Source organism: Nyctereutes procyonoides, unplaced genomic scaffold (genome assembly GCF_905146905.1).
Source record: "Nyctereutes procyonoides isolate TBG_1078 unplaced genomic scaffold, NYPRO_anot_genome, whole genome shotgun sequence".
In the NCBI taxonomy this organism is placed as follows: domain Eukaryota; kingdom Metazoa; phylum Chordata; class Mammalia; order Carnivora; family Canidae; genus Nyctereutes; species Nyctereutes procyonoides.
Genome location: NW_026575130.1, coordinates 6,100,890 through 6,124,718, shown reverse-complemented (window position 1 = coordinate 6,124,718; position 23,829 = coordinate 6,100,890). Strand labels below are relative to the sequence as shown.

The 23,829-nt window shown below is 36.5% G+C and overlaps 1 protein-coding gene across 1 annotated transcript in view; it reads right to left on the bottom strand.

The window, feature by feature from the left end:
- ZGRF1 (zinc finger GRF-type containing 1) overlaps positions 1-23,829 on the bottom strand; it is a 77,473-nt gene that overhangs the window by 8,051 nt on the left and 45,593 nt on the right. The window contains exons 19-26 of the mRNA XM_055342570.1: positions 19,468-19,611; positions 17,282-17,396; positions 15,571-15,833; positions 13,384-13,543; positions 10,179-10,256; positions 9,641-9,788; positions 5,606-5,733; positions 2,285-2,408 (exon numbers count right to left, since the gene is read on the bottom strand). Coding sequence (XP_055198545.1) covers positions 2,285-2,408; positions 5,606-5,733; positions 9,641-9,788; positions 10,179-10,256; positions 13,384-13,543; positions 15,571-15,833; positions 17,282-17,396; positions 19,468-19,611 — 1,160 coding nt within the window. The remainder of the gene's footprint in view (positions 1-2,284; positions 2,409-5,605; positions 5,734-9,640; positions 9,789-10,178; positions 10,257-13,383; positions 13,544-15,570; positions 15,834-17,281; positions 17,397-19,467; positions 19,612-23,829) is intronic.

The window sequence follows — 23,829 nt, the reverse complement described above, 5'->3', positions numbered from 1 at the left end:
TGTCATTAGTCATTAGGGAAACCACAATGAGATACCTACTTTCACACCCAATGAGAATTATTATTTAAAAAACCCAAGAAACATAAAACAAAAAAACAAATACTGGTGAAGATGTGGAGAAATTGGAACATTTTGTTGGGAAATTGCTGTTGGGAATGTAAATCGTGCAGCTGATATGGAAAACAGTTTGGTGGTTAAAGATAAAATTAAGGATTTGGAGAAAGGAGAACACTCGTGCACTGTTAGTGGGAATGCAAACTGGTGCAGCACCCTGAAAAATCATATGGAGGTTCCTCAAAAAGTTAAAAATAGAAATACCCTATGATCCAGGGTATTTGCACTTGTGAATATTTACCCCCAAAATACAAAAACACTAATTCAAAGGCATACATGCACCCCAATGTTACCAAATTATGGAAACAGCCCAAGTATCCACTGACTGATGAACGGATGAAGAAGTGGTATATATAATACAGCAGAATATTACTCAGCCATAAGAAAAAAATGAAATCTTGCCATTTGCAATGACATGAATAGAGCTAGAGAGTATAATGGTAAGTAAAATAAGTCAATCCGAAGAGACAAATAACATATGATTTCACTCCTATGTGAAATTTAAGAAACAAAACAAATGAGCAAAGGGAAAAAAGAGAGAGAGGCAAACCAAGAAACACTCTCAACTACAGAGAACAAACTGATGGCTACTAGAGGGGAGGTGTGTAGGGGGATGGGTTAAACAGGTGATAGAGATTAAGGAGGGCACTTGTGAGAAGCACCCAGTGTTATATGGAAGAAATGAATTACTAAATTGTACACCTGAATTTTAACCAATTGAATTTGAATAAAAACTTAAAAACTAAACTGAGAATGGAAAAAAAAACTGAGAATGGATTAAAAAAAACCCATTAAATTATTATATGATCTAGTTGTAGCACAAACAGGTATTTGTATACCAAAGTTTATAGCACCATTATTCACAATACCTGAAAGATAGAAACAACCTAAATATCCATCCATAGAACACTGGATAAATAAAATGTGGTATTATACACAATGGAATATTAGTTGGCCTTAACAAGGAATGAAATTCTGACACATACTACAACATGGATGAACCTTGAATGTACTTATGCCAAATAAATAAGCCAAACACAAAAGGACAAATACTGTAGGATTCTATTTATATTAAATACCTAGAGCAGGCAAATGCATAGAGGCAGAAAGTAAAATAGAGGTTATCAGTTCAAGAAAGAAGGGCATTAAACAATGGATACAAAGTTTCTGTTGGAATAATGGAAAATGTTCTAGAAATGAATAGGGTGATGATTGCACTACATTGTGAATGTGCTTTTAAAAAAATGTAATATATTACTGACATATGCTACATTATGGATGAACCTCAGAAACACTGTACTAAGTGACAGAAGCCAGGCACAAAAGGTCACATATTGTATAGATTCCAAGTTGTATGATATGAAAGTTGTGAGACTATATGATATAAAATCTCCTGAATAGATAAAGCTATACAGACTGAAAACAGACTGGTGGTTCCAGGGGCTGGAGGAAGGAGTGAACGAAGAGTAACTGCTAAATGGGTATGGGGTTTTATTTTAGGGTAATAAAATGTTTTGAAACTTGTTACATAGTACTGTGAATGTACTAAATGCCACTGACTTATTCACTTTAGAGTAGTTAATTTTGTTATGTGAATGTGACTTCAATTTAAAAATATATTAATAATTAATTTAAAAGATTCTTTTAAATATGTAGCAGCACTCTACAACAGCTCTACAATAGGGGACATGGATAATAGAGACATTATAGAATTTTTTAAAATTTTAGAGCAAAAGCAATGTATTTATTACCCACTGCTAAAGTACATAGGGAAAAGATTCATTTTATTAAAAGGGCACTTAACTTAAAGAGTTCTACTAATCTTTAAGAGGGGTACTTTCTGGGGCAGCCCTGGTAGCTTAGCAGTTTAGCGCTGCCGTCAGCCCGGGGTGTGATCCTAGAGACCCAGGATCGAGTCCCACATCAGGCTCCCTGCATGGAGCCTGCTTCTCCCTCTGCCTGTGTCTCTGCCTCTCTCTCTATGTGTGTCTCTCATGAATAAATAAATAAAATCTTTTTTTAAAAAAAAAAAAAAAGAGGAGTACTTTCTAAACAATTCCAGTTAAAATTATTTTAGGGCATAGAGTAGTTCTAATATTTTAATTTTCTATCAATCTATACAGTGTATAATCAATAAATGATGATTATGTATTGAATTAAGCGGTAGTACCATTAAGCAAAGCCGATCAAAAAGAGTTTGTTCCAATCCATTTTCATGGGCTGCATCAGAACCCTGAATAGTAGGAGAAAGCTGTTTAGGATCTCCAACAAGAATCAGCTTTTCACACTCAAACCTAAAAACAGAATTCCAAGAGTTAATCTAAGCAACAACAACAAAAAGCATGCATCAACATCACTTGTTGCACTATTTTCTTTTTTTTAAAGATTTATTTATTTGGGGTGCCTGGGTGGCTCAGTCAGTTAAGCATCTGCCTTCAGCTCAGATCATGATCCCAGGATCCTGAGATGGAGCCCGGAGTTGGGCTCCCTGCTCAGCGGAGTCTGCTTATTCCTCTGCCTCTGTCTCTCTCCTTGCTTGTGCTCTTTCTCACTCTTTCTCTGTCAAATAAATAAATAAAATCTTTTTAAAAAATAAAGATTTAATTATTTATTGAGAGAGAGAGAGAGAGAGAGAGAGAAAGCAGGGGTGGGGTGGTGGGACAGAGGGAGAGGGTGAGAGAAACATAAGCAGACTCTTCACTGAGCCCAGAGCCCAACCAGGCTTGATGGGGCTTGAACAAGCTTGATATCACGACCCTGAGATCACAACTCTAAGCCTAAACCAAGAGTCAGAGGCTTAACCAACTCTGCCACCAGGTGCCCCTTGTTGCACTATTCTCTAACCTATATTTCAAAGAACTTGCATACCACAAAGAGTTCTGGGAAATGGGGTGCCTGGCTGGCTCAGTCAGCAGAGCATGCAATTCTTAATTTCAGGGTTATGAATTTGAGCCCCACACTGGGTGTAAAGCTTACTTGAAAATTAAAAACCTTAAAAAAAAAAAAAGAGTTCTGGACACTAACAAGGCTTAATAATGTTAACAAATGTATTAAAGGGATTTGAAGTTATTCAGTAAGAAGTCCTTTACAACTTTTTTTCCATGTAAAACTTGCTAAATGTCCCCCTGCCTCTGCATGGAATTAGCATTTTGCAGAACACATTTTGAGAAACAATAACTCTTAAATTCTATAAACTCAGAAGTTTTCTTAGAAGTTATTTGGCTTAAGCTCTTGTCTTAGAGATGAAGTAAATTAGTCTCCTGGGGCTAAATGTCTTTCTAAATAGAGGTAGGATATTGTGGGAAAATGTTTGTAGAAAAACCTATATCCAAATCTCAGCTTTATTATATTCTATGGACAAGACAAGTTATTCTACTTTTCCAAGCTTCAGTGTTCTTATTGGTAACCTGGATGTGTTAATACCTTGCAAAACTGTTTTAGGGACTTAGTGAAATATATAATGTGTTTAGCATACAGTAGGTGCTCCACAAGTAATACTCCACTATCCTCCATGCAAAGCCTTACTGTTCCTCTATTCCTGGCTCCTGAGAAGGGTGACCAACTCATCCTGGTTTGCCCAGGACTGTCCCAGTTTACACTAAAATTCCCATGATGCAGGACCTCCCAAGTCCCAGGCAAATCATGAGAGTTGGTACCCTGTACCCTCATTAATTGGGGACAGAGCAAGGACTAAAACTCAGGCTTACTGAGTCCTGATCTAGCACTCTTTCTGCCACCTTTAGGATTCCTCAATTAGAGATGCTTTACAAGCATAATGTTTCAATTAGCTGATACAGCTTAGATGTCATAGTCTTCTAAATTTTAGTAGATACATTTTCAACTTATTTTTCTTTATATATTTTATATCTTTTCATAATATAAATATTATTTTCAGAACCTAAACACTGGAATTTTATCACAGTAAGCAACTGAAGAATCTTCTTCAGTTGGCTTATATTCTCAAAGTAGGACTAAAGTAGAACCTTTAATCAAGTAGAGAAATCTGCAAGGTCCTAGTAGAATCCTAGAGCACTAGAAATATCAAGGCTTTAAAAATTATGTGAACTGGGGCACCTGGGTGGCTCAGTCAGTTAAGCTTCCAACTCTTAATTTCAGCTCAGGTTATGATATCAGGGTCCTGGGATAGAGCCCTGCATCGGGCTCCATCCTCAATGGGAGTATGCGTGAGGATTCTCTCTTTCTCTCCCTCCCCTCCCCCAACTCATGTTTTCTGTCTCTCTCAAATAAATAAATAAATAAATAAATAAATCTTTTTAAAAAATTATGTGATCTAGGGATCCCTGGGTGGCACGGCGGTTTGGCGCCTGCCTTTGGCCCAGGGCGCGATCCTGGAGACCCAGGATCGAATCCCACATCGGGCTCCCGGTGCATGGAGCCTGCTTCTCCCTCTGCCTATGTCTCTGCCTCTCTCTCTCTCTCTGTGTGTGTAACTATCATAAATAAATAAAAATTTTTAAAAAAATCATGTGATCTATCATTAGGGAAATACAAATCAAAACTACAACAAGATGCTACTTTATAGCTGTTAGAATGGCTTAAATCAACAACATAAGAAACAATGGGTATTGGTGAGGATGTGGAAAAAAAGGAGCTCATGCACTGTTGATGGGAGTGCAAACTAGTACAGCCATTGTGGAAAACAGTATGAAGCTTCCTCAAAAAATTAAAAGTAGAACTATCCTACGATCTACCAATTGCACTACTGGTATTTACCCAAAGAATACAAAAACAATAATTCAAAGGGACAATGCACCCTTATGTTTATAGCAGCATTATTTATAATAGCCAAGATATGGAAGCTGCCCAAATGTCCATCGATTGATGAACGGGTAAAGAAATGGTGTGTGTGTGTGTGTGTGTGTGTGTGTGTGTGTGTGTGTGTAATGGAATATCATTCAGCCATAAAAAAGAATGATATCTTGCGATTTGCAATGATACACATGGAGCTAGAGGGTATAATGCTAAGCAATCAGTCAGAGAAAGACAATTACATGATTTCAGTCGTATGTGGAATTTAAGAAATAAAATAAACAAGTAAAGGGAAAAAACAAGAGAGACAGACACAAATCAAGAAACAGACTTTTAATTATAGAGAACTGATTGTTACCAGAAGGGAGGTTGGTGGGGGGGAAGGGTTAAATAAGTGATGGGGATTAAAGAAGGCACTTGTTATAAACACTGGGGGGTGAATGGAAATGTTGAATCACTATACTGTACGCTTGAAACTAATGTACCAATGTATGTTAATTCATTGAAATTAAAATGAAAACTTAAAAAAAAGAATTATGCGATCCAAGTATCTCAACTGTGATTTTAACAAAATTTTGACACATTAACCACCCCCCTAAATTTTCCTCTGCATTCTTTTAAAAAAATCAGCTTAGTACCTAAATTGCTAAGAATTTTCATAAAAGTTTGGTAAGAGTTTGAAGCACAAATTTATTTGAAATAATTATGACAGCTAAGTTACCTTGCGATAGGAAGGAGAGAGGCCGGTTCAGTTATTTGACTACACTCATCCAGCACAACTACAGGAAATTTAAGATCATTCATACATGGGAATGGGCAAGCTGCACAGGTAACTCCAACTACTCGTACCTTTATTACAACAAGAATATTATTAATTAACAACTTTCTTAGAAAACAAGATAATGTATTTATCAAAGAACTTTTAAGGCTAAAATATGAAATGAGCTGTCCTATTTACTTATCGGCAATCAAAAATCACAGGTCACTTTTATCTCCACATTTTCATTATTTCCACATAGGAAATGGATATCACAGAACATAGGCTACTTAAGCCACAACCCCCTTAATAAGAACAAATAGAAGGCACGTTTTGATATTACAAGGAAGGTATTACAATACCAAAGATTTTTTTAAATATTAAGGATGACATACATATTTTATCCTTCTAGAGGAAGCTGAATAAATACAACATGCATTAGTATCAACACAGGCCAAAGTTCTCCACAAGGAGCTCCAAACATGCTAATGAACTGCTAATGTACTCTGCTTAACCTTCAGCACACTAGGATTTTTGACTTATCTAAGAAAATAAAGGTGCCTAACTATTTCTAAACTACAGTAAATTAAAGTATACTTGTGGCCTATAAGTATATTTGAATTTAATTAATTCTCAAATATTAAAACAGAATACCATTATTCTCAAGACAAAAAGCCTGATAAAAAAGCTAATATTTAACCTCTTGAACTAAATATAAACAAGAGGAAAATCACTGAACTTTCTAATTAGATGTAGTCAATTGCCCTAATAGTCTAATAGCTACACACACACACACACACACACACACACGCATACATAATTTTCTCTCCTCACAATCTGAAATATAGTCCCACTTCCTGGTAGCAAGGGCAGTCCACACAAACTGATCATATTTTTTGTTAGTAAATGTGTTTGACACAAATATGCTTTATGAATTAATACTGTCTCCACATATCCTGTGAAATAATAAATATTATACCATACTTTATTTAATAATAAATAACATTCATAAAAAAAAATAATAACATTTGTCATATACAATAGCCCTCGGTCAGGTTTTCCTTTTGTTAAAAAAAAAAAAAATCCCAAAGCCTCATTTATATAGAAATTCCACAGTTTTTAAATATTCAGCTCTTTTAAAATGATCCAGCAGAAGACACCATCGTAGCAATGTACACTGCTCATAGTGCCACTCTCAAACATCATTCATTATTTAATTGCCAGGAACTGTATCTGATAAAGATAACCTAAGAATGAGACCCTGAAAGTTGTGAACCAGGAAGCAATTTTTTTTTAGTTAAAGAAATTTCTAATACAAAAGCCTAAGGAACTAAGTTTTCTTTAAAATGTTATGATTTTTTTCTTTTGTCATTATATTACTAAGATTCTAACCACTGAAGAGATTTTATTATTGATCTAGGAAATAGTAATTAACTATGAGGCATTTTTAAAATTTAATTTTATTGTAAAGACATATCACTTTAGAAAAGTGTTAGCTCTGAATGCCTAATTGGACCTTAGAAATTTGTTAGACAAAACCTTTTTTAATACGTTCCCTTTAAAAGAGTTTCATGGGCAGCCCGGGTGGCTCAGCAGTTTAGCACCGCCCTCAGCCCAGGGCCTGATCCTGGAGACTAGGGATCGAGTCCCACCTCAGGCTCCCTGCATGGAACCTGCTTCTCCCTCTGCCTGTGTCTCTGCCTCTCGCCTTTCTCTCTCTGTCTCTCTCTCTCTCTCTGTGTGTGTGTCTCTCTCATGATTAAATAAATAAAATCTTTTTTAAAAAATAAAAGAGTTTCATGTGGGGCTCCTGGGTGGCTCAGTTGAACACCTGACTATTGGTTTCAGCTCAGGTTATGGTCTCATGGGTCATGATCTCATAGGTTGTGAGATGGAGCCCTGCATCCAGCTCAGAGCTCTGCAGGGAGCCTGCTTGAAGATTCCCTCCCTCCATCCCTCCCCTCATGCGCACATGTGTTCATGAGCATGAACTCTCTCTCTCTCTCTAAAATAAATAAATAAATCTTTAAAAATAAATAAATAAGAGTTTTCATTTGTGAACAGATAACATAAGTGAGCTGATATCAGATTATGCTATCTGGGCTTTCACTTAGAAAATTATCAAAAAATCATTGGGTGACAGCACTGAGGGGGGCTTTGGACAGGATGAGCACTGGGTGTTATATGTTAGCAAATCGAACTCCAATAAAAAAATATACAGGGATCCCTGGGTGGCGCAGCGGTTTGGCACCTGCCTTTGGCCAAGGGCGCGATCCTGGAGACCCGGGATCGAATCCCACATCGGGCTCCCAGTGCATGGAGCCTGCTTCTCCCTCTGCCTGTGTCTCTGCCTCTCTCTCTCTCTGTGACTATCATAAATAAATAAAAAAAAATTAAAAAAATATATATATACAAAAAAATTTTCTATACCAGAAAAAAAATACGATAAGAAAATTATCAAAAAATCATTAACAATTATTCTTACAAATCAATATTATATTGGATGAGTAAAATGGTAAGTAATTTGCATTAACTGAACACAAACCAAGCCCTTCTGGATTTAGTTGGGGAGAAGGAAATAGAGTTACTTCTATAACTCAAAATAGAAAGCTAGTCTGAAGCCTTTCAAGGACTTCTGTAACCAAAACTTGTAGATTGGTTGTTATTTCCAATTTCTCCCTCCCTCCCTGTGACAGTATTATACATCCATACCCTTTGTCATGTAACTTTGCAGTGTTTCCCACTAGAGAAGTAGGTGGAGTATATTTCCCTGTCCTACTAATGTTAGGCTTGGCCATAAGACCCTGTTGTAGCAAACTGAGTATCAGCAGACACGATATGTACAAAAGCTTTAAATGTATTTTGTGATCCATCCTGCCTTTTTGCACTTCTGCCATGTATCAAGAGAAAGCCATCATGCCATAGGCAACTGTTGTTCTCAGAATAAGAGACCTGAACTATAGCCTCCAGTGGGGTCATGTCAATTGACCTCTAGAGTCATAAGTTTGTTGTCTTATTGAGATTTTGTTAAGCAGCATTATTTCTTAAATAGCCAAGCAATATGGGGACCCAAGTATGTTGATTTTTCCAAATCTTTTGCAGAAAGTAACTAATGTCCACATGGTCCAAGAAGTCAATAATCTTCTTTTCCTCCCTTCCTCTTTCTTTTCCTTATGCTCTCCTTTCATTGGAGAAAGCTACTCATTAACCTCTTTTTCATCAGCTACCATCTGAAGGGAGCTGTCCTGAATCAGAAGCTGATAAAGGGGATGATGCTACTTGTTATAGCTTGGGATCCTGTGTGTTCAGTCTTGGCCCATACTTAGAAGCAAGTATCTCAGCCTCCTAGATTCTCAGATATAGACAGACCCTGGAAAGCTTGGCTTGCTAGGAAAGCATTAAAGACAAATTTCACTTGGGTATTTTGCCCAGGGTCAGACCTTCTTTTCCCTCCCCATTTCACCTAAAAAAAAAAAAAAAACAGGTTTCTTTTAACTTGCCAGGAAATCTATTCCTACCTCTTCTCTTTCCTCTTTAAGTGTTTAAAAAGATACAAATATGGAAAAGGAGAAAGGTAATTCAGACCTGGTGAGTTAGATCTGTTCACAAATTTGAAGAATGTTCTTTGATAAGATAAAACATGCACTGGATAGACATACACACACCTTATTTTAATCTAAGCTATCACAGTCATTTGTTTTATTTAAAGGAAATATTTTCCATCAGCAGGAATAAAGGAATTCTGAATAGTATATATAAATTAAGAAAAAAAAAAAAAAAAGGGGATCCCTGGTGGCGCAGCGGTTTGGCGCCTGCCTTTGGCCCAGGGCGCGATCCTGGAGACCCGGGATCGAATCCCACGTCGGGCTCCCGGTGCATGGAGCCTGCTTCTCCCTCTGCCTGTGTCTCTGCCTCTCTCTCTCTCTCTCTGTGTGACTATCATAAATAAATAAAAATTTAAAAAAAAAAATAAATAAATAAATTAAGAAACAAACCTACCTGCTTCAGCAGGATTTTATTGGTCCCCAGTTTATGCTGCTCAATACTTTTTCTGACATAGACCCTTTCCAGAGGAGTCAAGTCTTCTTTCATTAGTGCATGGAGTTCTTTTAGTTGTTCATTTTCATTTTCTGAGCCAGCATGCAAACTAAAAAAATAATTACATAAAAGAATACCCCTCTTGATCCCATTTTCACAACATTGTAAAAAAGTAAAAGATTTTCTCAGTTAACCGAAAAAATAAAAAAGATAAAACCTTCTCCACTCTTCTTCAAAGACTAAGTTTAAGGGACACCTGAGTGGCTCAGTGGTTGAGTGTCTGCCTTCAGCTCAGGGAGTGATCCTGGAATCTGGGATCCAGTCCCACACTGGGCTCCCTGCGAGGAGCCTGCTTCTCTCTCTGCCTACGTCTCTGACTCTGTCTCCATGTCTCTCATGAATAAATAAATAAAATCTTTTTAAAAATACTAAATTTAAAATTATATAAAATTATTATACTTCTTTGAGCACTGTGACTTTTGGAATTCAGTGTTCTTACCTATAAGGTAAAATTGGCTTGGCAATCTTCCTGACACTCCCAACTCTGACGAACTTTTCAAAACCAAGACTGAGAAGCCTTTAAAGAAAACAAGGTAAAATAGATTCTGATCATTTCAAAGAATATAAAGCAAAGTTTCATCTAATATTTATGTTATTAAAATTAATTTTGTATAATGGTATATTTTATAGTTATAGAATTCAATCTGATATGCTTAAACTCAGTAGATGCAATGTAAGTAAAAAACCTCTTTATATATAATGTATTTTATAGGGAATTTTTAATTGTATTGAAGGTTCATTAAATGTTTATAAGATATCAATGTTAGCATTTATGACAAATAAAATTGTCTCTAATGATATAATAATATGGAAAACAATAGCTGGGGATCCCTGGGTGGCGCAGCGGTTTGGCGCCTGCCTTTGGCCCAGGGCGCGATCCTGGAGATCCGGGATCGAATCCCACGTCGGGCTCCTGGTGCATGGAGCCTGCTTCTCCCTCTGCCTGTGTCTCTGCCTCTCTCTCTGTGTGTGACTATCATAAATAAATAAAAATTAAAAAAAAAATTAAAAAAAAAAAAGAAAACAATAGCTATCATATACTTAGCATCAGGATTTATTAGGAATGCATACCTCATCTTTACATACATTATCTCATTTAATACTCATTAAAGCTCTGCATGGTAGTATTTTATCTTAGAGATGAGGCCTCCAAAAGTGAAGTATTTTGCTGAGGACAAAACTAATAAGTAGGGTCAGCCATGATTCAACCTAGGCAAGTCTGTCTACCTCCAAAGGCTATGATAGTATTTTTCTACATACATCACCCTCAATTAGGACTTTGTGAAGAAGCAACTTTCACCCACCTTCCCTCTCCTGTATCTTACAGCTCTGGCTCTATGCTAGGAACAGAATAGGGAGCTCAACGAGCATCCAGTCCTCTACAACACCTTCTGTCACCTCAAATGGGAAATTAAAGACTAGAAAACTAAATAAACTATCCACATATAGTTTTCCAAAATTATTTTAAAGTAGTTTACTTAAGGTCAATACATGGATAGATTTTAACTTCTGCATATTTCATAGTCCTCATCTTGGAGAACACTCAGCTACTTTTTTAGTCTGAAAACATAGATTACATTTTTTTCAATGCAATTTTATGTTAATTCTATGGTAACAGAGGATGCAATATCCTCATCATACCACTAAAATAGGGTAAAAAGCATGTCTGGGGGAACCTGGGTGGTTCAGTTAGGTGTCTTCTTGATTTTGGCTCAGGTCATGATCTCAGGGTCTTGAGATCCAGCCCCACCTCAGGCTCTGCACTTAGTGAGAAGTTTGCTTGTCCTTCTCCCTCTGTTCCTCCCTCACCCTCTCATGCGCTCTAATATAAATAAAATCTTTAAAAAAAAATACATTTCATTTCTTCTCAAGAAACTCTTTGTTCCATCCTGTCCATTACAGTCAGAATATATTGTCCAAATACACTGCTAAGTGTTATTTTAATGTGAAGAAATGCGTGAGTCTAGCCTATATGCAGACTAAATATGGATTATAGATCCATATTTCTCAGGTCCTTATCAGAAACTTAAACACTGAAGAATCTTTCATAAATGTTTAAGTATTCAATACTTACCTTCCTTCTTTGTTCTAACTTTATGATTTCTCTTTTCTAACAGGATACAGTTAAAATTTCATCTCAAGCTAAGCAATCTTAAGCTTTTTCCTGTTTAGCCCCCAAGTAACTCCTCATTGTCTTAAATTAATAAATATTTTCAGCTTCTGTTTTAGATTACTTAGAAGAGTGTACACTGGCATATCCTTTCTGAAGGATGATTTTGCAAAATATATTTTATTTTAGAGGGAGGGTGTGTAAGTAGGGAGGGGGCAGAGGGAGAGGGAGAAGAACAAGCTGACTGCATTGAAGGTAGAGCCCAAAGCAGGGCTTGATCTCATGACCCTGAGATCCTGACCTGTGCAGAAACTAAGAGTCAGGGCAGCCCCGGTGGCGCAGCGGTTTAGCGCCGCCTGCAGCCCAGGGCGTGATCTGGAGACCCTGGACCAGGTCCCATGTCGGGCTCTCTTCATGGAGCCTGCTTCTCCCTCTGCCTGTGTCTCTGCCTCTGTCTCTCTCTGCATCTCTCTGAATAAATAAATAAAACCTTTTAAAAAAAAAAGAAACTAAGAGTCAGACACTTAACTGCTTAACTGACTGAGCTACACAGGTGCCCCTTTCTTTGCATTTTAATAAAATTTTACACAATCACAAAAATTTTACACCTGTAGGACAGACTGTGATTGCCTGCCTTAGATCCTTCTTATTGAAATAAAAAACTTAATCTGACTAAACTGACCAGCTATTTTACTGTTATATGTTCCTACAGACAGGTATATAAGAGAATAACCCATAATTTGGCTCTGTAGTTTTAGCCTACTTCCAAGGTTCTTGAGTCAAAGGATTTTTATTCATGGCACAGGAAGCAGTATAAGCATCCACAAATATGCATCCCAATTCCCTTGGTCCCCAAGTCCAATGGAAAGACCAGAGAGTCCAGATAGATCCCTGCACATGCAAGGTGTTGAGCCGTAGAAAAGGAATACCGAACTTGGAGAGCCAGTACTTTTATAAATCAGTAAGCAAGCTGTTCTTTGTCCTGGACCTTGTCAATCAAGGTGCTTTCTGCAAACACTGAGAAATGTCCTGGCTAATAGTGGTCTGGGCCTTGGATCCTACTGAAACCCTACTGGGATGCTCAGTATCCCAAAGCAGATTGAGTCCCTCAACAATATACTTTTAGCCCTATGTGTTCTTCACTGAACTTAATTTTTAAGTGAGCATCCTATCCTTGTGCCAAAATTGTCAGGTCTGGTATTTGATTTTATCCTATTACAACCTAATGAGTTAGTTTACTACGATTTCATGGATGCTGGCTCTTAATTCAGAAACAAAGGTCTTGCATTTTTGAGACACCCACAAAAATGTGCATGGATACTCAGGGACCAAGATGGATTGCCTCTCTCACAAATAATTTAAAATATCAGCTACTCAGGGGCACTGGTTGGCTCAGTCAGAGGAGCATGTGACTCTTGATCTGGGGGTCCTGAGTTCAAGCCCCATGTGGCAGGTAGAGATTATTTAAATAAAATTTTTTAAAAATTAAAATAAAATAAAATATTAACTACTTAAACACACTAGCCATACCTACCCAAGAAGTACTCTGTCCACAGCTACATTAGTGGAAGAAGAAATGAGAAGTTTCCAAGGTCTTACATTTCCAACTGTGAGAACTTCACTCTTTTCAAATAGCTGTACAAAAAACAAAATCACCACTGCCAACAAATAACTCTTTCCTGCTCCAAAAACACCTAATTATTTTGAAGGAAGGGGGGAAAATAAAGGCAATATAAATTTATGAAAGCACAAGAAACATTTCATCCATCTGCCTTCCTCTCTCCATTTAAATAAATTTATTCAAAAACATTCACTGAGTGACCACTACATGCTTAGCACAGGAGATAAGTAGATAGATAACCAACGACCTCCAAATTTAATGAGATCCTAGTCTACTTAGGAAAATAGACAAAGTAAAGGAACAATGATAAAATAATATGTAAGTAACACCGTTATGATATCAAAAAAAAAAAAAGAATGTTTCTTTCTGCTTTGATGGAGATGGGAATGTTTCCTAAAAAATAAGTAGTAGCAGAATTAAGTCTTCCAGCATAACATATCCAGACTGCTTAAAGAAAGGATCATTCTAGGCAAAGGCATGATAAAGCATGTAGAGGTTAACTATTTCTATACAGCATATAGCAAATAGGCAAGAGACAAGGCTGACAAGATAAGCAAGAGGATAAATCATAAGAATTCTCCACGGTATGGCTAAAAAGTTTAACTTTTGTCTTGCAGGCCAGGGAAAGTCACTGAGGGATTTTAAACAATAGAATTTACTTAGACTGTATTTTATAAAAACTACTTGAGTGAAAACATTAAGAAAGGTAATACTAAAGGTAGGTCACCTAGGAAGAAATATGAAATAACCATAACAATAATACATGCTAACTTTCCTGAGTGCCTCCTACGTGCCAGGCACCATTCTAAGCCTTTACCAGCTAGTTAACTCATTTAATCCCCCCAGTCCTAAGACATAGATATTATCAATTCCATGTTTTAAAGCAGGAAATTAAAGAGGTAAGTAATCTGTCCAAGATCATACAGCTGTAAATGAAAGAGGCAGGATATAAATCCAGGATTCTAGCTGTAGAGCCCACCCTCTCCTCAGTAGGTTATATGAAGGTATGATGAAGGCTTGGATTGAGGGGATGCTATTGATCTGGAGAGGAGAAATCTGGTATGAAAGAAAAGTAGAAACTAAAAGGAAAATATCTTAGTGACTGACCTGATGAAGAAAGATAAACAGAGAGTAGGAGGAGGATTAAGGTCATTCATCTAGGAAGAAAGAATAATCAAAGATGACTCCCAGATATCTAACTTGGTCTACAGGGTATATGTGATGTAAATCCTCAAAGCTGCACAAAACGGCTCTGGAGTGGAGGTCTGTGAGAGGACATGAATTGAGAAGGTGAGAGAATCCACACAGAATTATCAGCTCCAAGAGGGGAAAGTAAAGCTCCTTTACTGGAACAGAACCAAAAGATGTTAAAAATAGGTTCAAACTTAGGTAAATTGGAGGAGGGCAGGATATTTTATTTATTTATTTATTTATTTTAGATTTTATTTATTCATGATAGACATGAGAGAGAGAGAGAGAGAGAGAGAGAGAGAGGCAGAGACACAGGCAGGGGTAGGAGCAGGCTCCATGCCGGAAGCCCGACGCGGGACTCGATCCCGGGACTCCAGGATCATGCCCTAGGCCAAAGGCAGGTGCTGAACCGCTGAGTCACCTAGGGATCCCCCGGAGGGCAGGATATTGAGAGGAGTTTCTGTTATAAACTCCATTTCCTATTTTAGAGCAAGATGAATTTCAGAGAGAGTGGGGCAGGGGCCAGGAGAGGTTATGAGAATGAAGGTTTGGAATAGCTGCTGTGGGAGGATGAAAGAGTGAGCACACTAGAAAGTAATAAAAGGCTTTGCTGCTTAGAGGTGAAGTTTACTCTGATAATGCAACATGTAGATATCTAAATCCCATCCAGATACACTGTGAATAATGTGTGTATAATGTTACTCATTCATCAGGCATGTGCAGCCTATTCTCCCCTTGAGAATCGTCAGTTCTGCTCTCATCTAACAATTAAAGCATGTTCAGATTCAAAATAATCTATGTAGAGTTATTCTGGAATATTGTCTGACTAGGAAAATTACAAGCAAAGTAAATTACAAAAGCTTATATAACAATATAGTTGCTAAAACTATTATTTTTCTTACTTCTTACCATGTATGATTGTGATAGGGAGGGTATGGGTTTGTACTTCCTTCACTTCTTCGGCATTTTCATGTGATGCCATCATTTGAGCTATCTGAATTAAAGCTGTAGCTTGATCCTTATTTAAGTTGTGTGCCTGAATTAATTCACTAGCTAACTGTAGTGTGGCTTCTAGGCTGAGAAGTTCAAATTTTGTGTTGATATTTGAGAAGGCTGGTGGGATAAATTTTCTCTTATTGACTCTCTTGTTGCTAACTATAGTTGATGAAGACCTAGTAAAAAGGCAGCAAAAAAAAAAAAAAAGAAAGAAAGAAAAGAAAAACGGTTTTTGAAGTAGGTAAGTAAACTTATTCATAATTTAACTTTCATTTCACACACATCACAGAGAACACTTTTTTAAAGGCACAAATGGATATATGCTCCAATTTGAAGGATGGGGAAAGAGAACTAACATTTGTCGACTATCAACCATGTGCAGGCACTATGCTAGGCATTTTACGTATTATTTGATGTAATTTTAAAAACAACACTAGGAAAGAACCACCCCAAATAGAGACACAGAAATAAATTTTTCCCTAAAAGCACACAGATAATAAGTGGTGTACTGACTTTAAAGCCCATGTCCTACTATAAAACCTGACTCAGGTCATTAGTATAGCCTCTAATTCAGGTAATACTGCAATAAACAAAGTGGTTTTATTTCTATAAAGAATGAATTCATTTCAAAGATTAAGTAACAAAGATAATAATGGAATCACAAGGATTTTTATTTTTTACCTGGAACTTCATTATGGTGAGAAAAATGAAACACCACAAGATAGATCATAAAATTTCAAATTAGAAACTAGAGTTTTTCTACCATTTTAGTGAATTTAATACAATATCATTTGCAGGGATGCCTGGGTGGCTCAGTGGTTGAGCGTCTGCCTTTGGCTCAGGGCAAGATCCTGGAGTCCCAGGATCGAGTCTCACATCGGCCTCCCTGCATGGAGCCTGCTTCTCCCTCTGCCTATGTCTCTGCTTCTCTCTGAGTCTCTCATGAATAAATAAATAAAAAATCTTAAAAGAAAAAAAAGAATATCATTTGCAATATATTTTTTTTAATTTATTATTATTTATTTATTTATTTATTTATTTACTTACTTACTTACTTACTTACTTACTTACTTACGATAGTCATACAGAGAGAGAGAGAGAGAGAGGCAGAGACACAGGCAGAGGGAGAAGCAGGCTCCATGCACCGGGAGCCTGATGTGGGATTCGATCCCGGGTCTCCAGGATCGCACCCTGGGCCAAAGGCAGGCGCCAAACCGCTGCGCCACCCAGGGATCCCTCATTTGCAATATTTTAAAAAGGGGTATGGTACTTGAAAAATCAAAAGTAAAGTTATAGGTTATGTCAAGAATAAAGTTACTATCAATATACATACTGAATTCAACCTATAAAAGGATTCTTTTAGATATTAAATAATATGTGGCATAAAAATACAAATGAATAAAAAAATCAACACTCAAAAGATCCTGAAAATATTATTCCTTGACAAATGGGAAAAAATTTGCAGTAAAATCCTTTTATTTTTAACTACTGACAAACATTAATCTCATGGTCAATAATAATAATAATATTGGCAAAATTATGTAATGTACTTCAATTACATTTTCATATTTACATTTAGTCACATATTGGAATACCAATGACCCAAAGGTAAATAATGACTTACATTGTTAACAAGTACTGTGTTAGAGGTAGAGTAGCTGGATTAAAGTAGTCCTGAATGTTTTTCAAAGTCGTCAGCTCAGTGCTAGCATTACAAACCAACAATGCATGTACCACTACTGTAGAGAGAATGCAGAAAATGAACATTTAATGAGAAAAAATGTATTAAAAAAAACTATTAAAAATGTTCAGTTGGCTAGCATAGTTGGTTAAGCATCTGACTCTTGATTTCAGCTCAGATTGTTATGGGATCGAGCCCCTGTCAGGTGCTATGATGAGCGTGGAGCTAGCTTAGGATTCTCTCTTCCTCTACCTCAACCCCTACACTCCAAAAATGTTCATGTAACTCAGAGGTCAGCTACTGAATTAATCACATGACATAAAATAAACCCTTAAGTACATGTGGAGGTCCTTTTATCCACTAAACTACTATAATACCTAGTTATTCATACTTTTTATATGGGTATCCATAAACTGCACAACTTAAATCAAATTTGGACTTCTATACAACTAATGAGCAAGAACAACTGTTCTGAGTTAGTATATGGGGACACTGCTTGACAGTTCCAACTAATTACCATACCATCTTGTGTTGTACAGTAGTATTTGTGTAATTTTTGAACATTTTCTTTGATTTCTTCAGTTATTTTATAAGGAATATGTGGAAAGTGGAAAGTTAGAATGCTGACATGGTGAAACAACTGCAACAAATGTGAAAATATGAATACAAAAGTGACAAATTAACTAACAAATGTTTAAGTAATTAGACTTGACTGGACTCAAGCTAGTTGACTAGTTTTTTCAGTTCTTGAAAAAAATCAAAAGTTAAAAATGTATATGAAATACTTGAAATGAATCATTAAATGTTGTGTCTCCAATTCGCTATAGACCAAATTCAACCATCAGGAATTATTCCAGAGATCAGGATGTATATAGAAAGCTATAGATTCTTAGAACTGGATAGAGATTCAACCTACTAAAAGCTCCTTTATTAAAAAATAATAATAAGGCTGGTAGCCTACTATCTTACTAAAAATTTCTGAAAATAAAAATCATATCATCCTGTTCCACTGCTGGCAAAATCCCTGCAAAATCTATAAGACTTTCTCTCTCTTTTTTTTTTAAGACTTTCTCAATGTGAAAATAAATGATGTGTTTACTAAATGGACTTTATTAGATTAACAAACCAAAAGAATTTAAAAACCAAGAGAATCAGAACTTGATGTAAGATATTATTTGAGAAAATTCTTATTTATACTTTTAATGTTTATATTTTTAAAAATCAGGTATATAAAAATCAACTTTAGGGACCATCTGAGTGGCACAATAGGTTAAGTGCCGACTCTTAGTTTTAGCTCAGGTCTGTGGTCTATGAGGTTGAGCCCCATATCCAGCTCTATGCTCAGTGGGGAGTCTGCTTGAGAATCTCTCTCCCTTTTCCTATACCTCTCCCCTGCCTCTCTCTCTATCTCTCAAATAATAAGTGGACGGATCTTTAAAAAAGAATCAACTTTAACAAAATATTTAAGTGTGGGTTCAAGATTTTATTATATTGTTAGCCCTCTGAGACTTGAACTGCAGAAATATTTATATCTTCAACTTTTATCTTATTTTTTATTTTTTTTAAAGATTTTATTTATTTGTTCATGAGAGACACAGAGCAGGAGGCAGAGACACAGGCAGACGGAGAAGCAGGCTCCATGCAGGGAGCCCGACGTGGTACTCGATCCGGGACTCTAGGATCACGCCCTGAGCCAAAGGCAGACACTCAACCACTGAGCCACCCAGGCGTCCCATCTTCAACTTTTATATATATTTTCAGGAACTCATTGTATACAATAGTAGGAAGTAGAGATGGATGCTTTTTTTTTTTTTTTTTGAGAGAAAGAGAGAGCGCATGAGCCAGGGAGGAGGGCAAGGGGAGAAACAAAGGGAGAAGGAGAGAGAGAATCTTAAGCAGGCTTCAGGCCCAGCATGGAGCCTTGCTGGATCTCACAACACTGAGATCATGGCCTGAGTCAAGATCAAGAGTCAGACACTTAATCGAATGAGCCACGCAGGTGCCTGGAGGTAGTTGTCTTTTTGTTGGTTTTAATCAAATAATACCACACAAAATTAGCATTCTTGCTTACAATGTATCTTATATCTACCATTCTTCAATATAATTAATATGGTCATGGTAATACTTACTGTTAGTGGGCCAGTTAGAGGGGAAATAACCTTTCAAAGGTAGTAGCTCCACCTCATTGATAGATGATGGTCCAAAGAAAGCACTACACGCAATAAAAGTATCCAATTCAAAGTCCAATGTTTTTGAAACCACCCAAAGATCATCTGAAAAGACAAACATTTTTTAAAGAACTCAGAACTATGCTCAATTCAAAACTACTTTGGATTTCTTACATGCTCAGTCATCTATTTTCTCAAAACACAAAATTATTTATCATCTACCAGATTCCACCCAAACTAAGACATGAATACATAACATTTTATTTCCATGTTTTAATGCAATTACTTTCATGTTTTTAAAGTCATTTGACAATTATACTAAAAACAATGTAAATAAAGCAACACAACATCTAACTTTCTGTGGCTAAATAAATTTGGAAAGTGCTGTGTTAAGCAAATAACCTTAATCTAAGATTTTTCAGAACCTTAAACATGCTGATATGCATTGGACTTTCAAATATGGGAATGTAGCCCAGTAAATCATCTTTTCTGATGCAGCTAAGACTCGTGATTTGTCAATTAATTTTCAAAGTTGGTTTAGGTCAGGGATTTTAATAAATAAACTCCTAATCCTTTACAGATGATTGAAAGAAATTCTGGGAATGGAGGAAAGGGTTTTCCCAGCAGATTCCCAGGATAACCCCAAATTCAACCAAGGGGACAAGGAGGAATTGTGGGTGTAAAAGGTCAGCTGGGACATTAATTAATGGATGATGGAATAATCCAATCATTCTTGGAGCAGTTGACTCTAGGATTTGTCTTGAAGGTAAATTAGGCTTTGGCTAAAACAAAGACTACCAGGAGGACTTTGAGCTAGAGAAATGGGGCGGCAACACACATAACTACTGCACTAGGGATAGGTAAATTGATCAGAATCTATTAGCAGGCAAGTCATGTATCTGTGGGAATATTGTTTTGTTTTGTTTTTTAATGAAACACAATAACCCAGGGGCACTTGGCTGGCCCAGTAGAGCATATGACTCTTTTTTTTTTTTTTAAAGATTTTACTTATTCATGAGAGACAGAGGGAGAGAGAGGCAGAGACACAGGCAGAGGGAGAAGCAGGCTCCCTGGAGGAGCCCAATGTGGGACTCGATCCTGGATCCAGGGATCACACCCTGAGTCAAAGGCAGATGCTCAACCGCTGAGCCACTCAGGCATCCCGAAGCATATGACTCTTATCTCAGGGTTATAAGATCACCCATGCTGGGTGCTGAGATGACTCAAAAATAAAATTAAAAAAAAAAAAAAAAAAAAAACAATACCCCAAGAAGAAAAAAACCCTCATACAGTAACCTATATTATATGCTGGGTCAATAGACATTTGAAATGTCAAATAGGTGCTATTATCACCATTTTATTGATGAAGGAGGACTGAGGCCCAAAGGAGTTTAAATAAGTTATCCATAGATACAAGGCCAGTAAATGGCAGATCTGGGACTGAACTCAACTCTCTGACTTCATTGGAACTGACCAGACTGGGGTCAGCCTTCACCTACATGCATTGCCAGAAAGAACAGCTGATATCACCAGGGGGAAATTAGTTTACGGGCCAAAATAATGAGACATTTAAGGAGAACAAAGGCTCCAAAGAAAAACATACTGGATTACAGAGTCCTACAGAAAAGAAAATGCCAGAACAGATGGGCAAATAATTTAAATTTAGCCTGGAAAGAGATTTTCTTACAAGGGGTAAGAGATGATAGTAGCAATGCAAAATAAGAACAAGAAAATAATGAAAAGAAATGAACAAAAATACCAGATTGAAAAAATATAGTAGTTGAAATAAAGTTATAATTGATGGGATAAATAGCAGAATGGATACTTTTGAAGAATAACTAAGCAATTTAGAAGACCATATTGAGGCTATTTTGAAGAAGGAAGAAGGACAAAAACCCAGACAATATAAAAGAAATGCTAAGAGAGTCAGAGATGCTAATATTGGAATAATAAAAGTCCTAGAGAGGGAAAAATAAAGTGAATATTATTTGAAATCATGGCAATCAATTTCCCAGAATTAAAAAAAAAGAGAAACCATAAAAGACTTCAATCATTTTTTAAAAAACCACTTTATGGAGGTACAACTGGCATACAAAAAGCTATCGTATTTATTACATGTACTGGATGAGTTTGGAGATAGAGGACTTTAGATTTAAAAGGCCTATAATGTGCCCAAGAGGAGAAAAAACTTTTTAAAACCCATATTTAGACACATTATAGGGAAATATAAAAGTCAGAGAAAAATTAAAATTCTAAAGCTGCCAGCCAGAAAGAGCAAATAACAATATAAAGGAGTAAGGATCATAATGCCATCAGATTTTTCAACAGTAAGAACATTACCAAGCATATTAATATGTGGTTAAAATATATAAATTGCTGCTTCTGTAGATCAAAAGTATTAAACGAAAAGAGCTTAAAATCCATACTAACCTAAAATTTATGAGTTTAGATTAGTGCTATTCAAAGTAGTCTGTTTTACATAGTTTTGTTATTGGTCTGCAACATGAAGTTTGTGCTAGAATGCAATTAACAAATCAACATCATGTTTCCTTCATTCAGATAGTCTTACTACAAACAAAAGAAAGAGAAACACAACTAAACTAGTCTGTTTATTAACATAATGGATTTATACTCTGGGGCAGCTCCTCACCTCTCTTTGGGAACCAGTAACAATTTGTGGACTAGAATACCAAAGCCAGTGTGCTGATAATAATACTTTGAGTAGCACTATTCTATTTTTTTAAATTTTTAAAAATTTAAATTCAATTTGCCAACATATACTATAACACCCAGTAGCACTATTCTAGACAATATCAACAAGATGTAGGGGAGGGAAAAGTCAAAGAAAACGTAAAGACAAGAACACCTGGGTAATTCAGTGGTTGAGCATCTGCCTTTGGCTCAACCCTGGGCATGTTAGAATCCCAGGATGGGATGGAGTCCCACATTGGGCTCCCTGCAGGGAGCCTGCTTCTCCCGTGGCCTTTCTCTGCCTTTCTCTGGGTCTCTCATGAATAAATAAATAAAATCTTAAAAAAAAAAAAAGAAAGAAAAAGTAAAGATGAAGAATCAAGCTCTTTTTTTAAAAAAAAAGAGGAAGAAACAAGTGAAGACAGTGCTTTAAAGTTCTTACTGAACTGTAAGATTTTTTTTTTTTAAGATTTTATTTATTTATTCATGAGAGACACAGAGAGAGAGACAGAGACACAGGCAGAGGGAGAAGTAGGCTCCATTCAGGGAGCCCAATGTAGGGCTTGATCCTGAGACTCCGGGATTAAGGCAGACGTTCAACCACTGAGCCACCCAGGCATCCCTGAACTGTATGATTTTAAGCATCGATTTTTTTTTAAAGCAAGAAAGGATTAAAAAGAGCAGATAAAGTGGGATAAACATATAAGTTAAGATCGTGGAAATACACCCAAACATATCAATTATTATAATTAATTTAACCACTGGACTTATTCCATTTACAAGTCAAATTTTAAAAATTCAGACATATGCTAATGATAAGGGACACAACTATAATGTAGGAACATACAAAGGTGGAACAAAAAGATGAGAAGATGTATTGAACAAATATTTTGTAAAATAAAGCTCACATAGCTACATTAATAACTGGATTTCAAGAAAAAAGTATTATTAGAAATGAAGAGATCCTTTACATAAAGAAGTTTCAATTTACTAAGAAGATAGTAGCAATTTAAAATATAAATTTAAAATGCACCTAATAAAATAACCTCAGGGGCACCTGAGTGGCTCTGCGGATGAGCATCTGCCTTCAGCTCAGGGCATGATCCTGGGGTCCTGGGATAGAGTCCCGCATCGGTCTCCCTGCGGGGAGCCTGCTGCTCCCTCTGTCTGTATCTCTGCCTCTGTGTGGCTCTCATGAATAAATAAATAAAATTTTAAAAATAAATAAATAAAATAACCTCAATGTATACGATCCAAAAATAATAAGGGTGCCTGCATGGTTCAGTGGGTTAAGTGTTTGCTTTCAGCTCAAGTCATGATCCCAGAGTCCTGGAATGGAGCCCTGCATCAGGCTCCCTGCTTAGCAGGGAGTTTGCCTCCCCTTTCCATGCGCCTCTCTCCCAACTCATGCTCTCTCTCCATCTCTCTCTCTCTCTCTCTCTCTCTCTCTCTCTCTCTCTCTCTCTCTTTCTTAAATAAATAAATAAATAAAATATTTTAAAAAATAAAAGTGCCAAATCTGCACTCTTTAAAAAAAAAAAAAGAAAAAACCCCTCCAAATGGACTGAATATTTCCTTATGTACTATGTCATTAAGAAAACCTTAATAAACTTTGAAGAAGTTAAAAAAAAA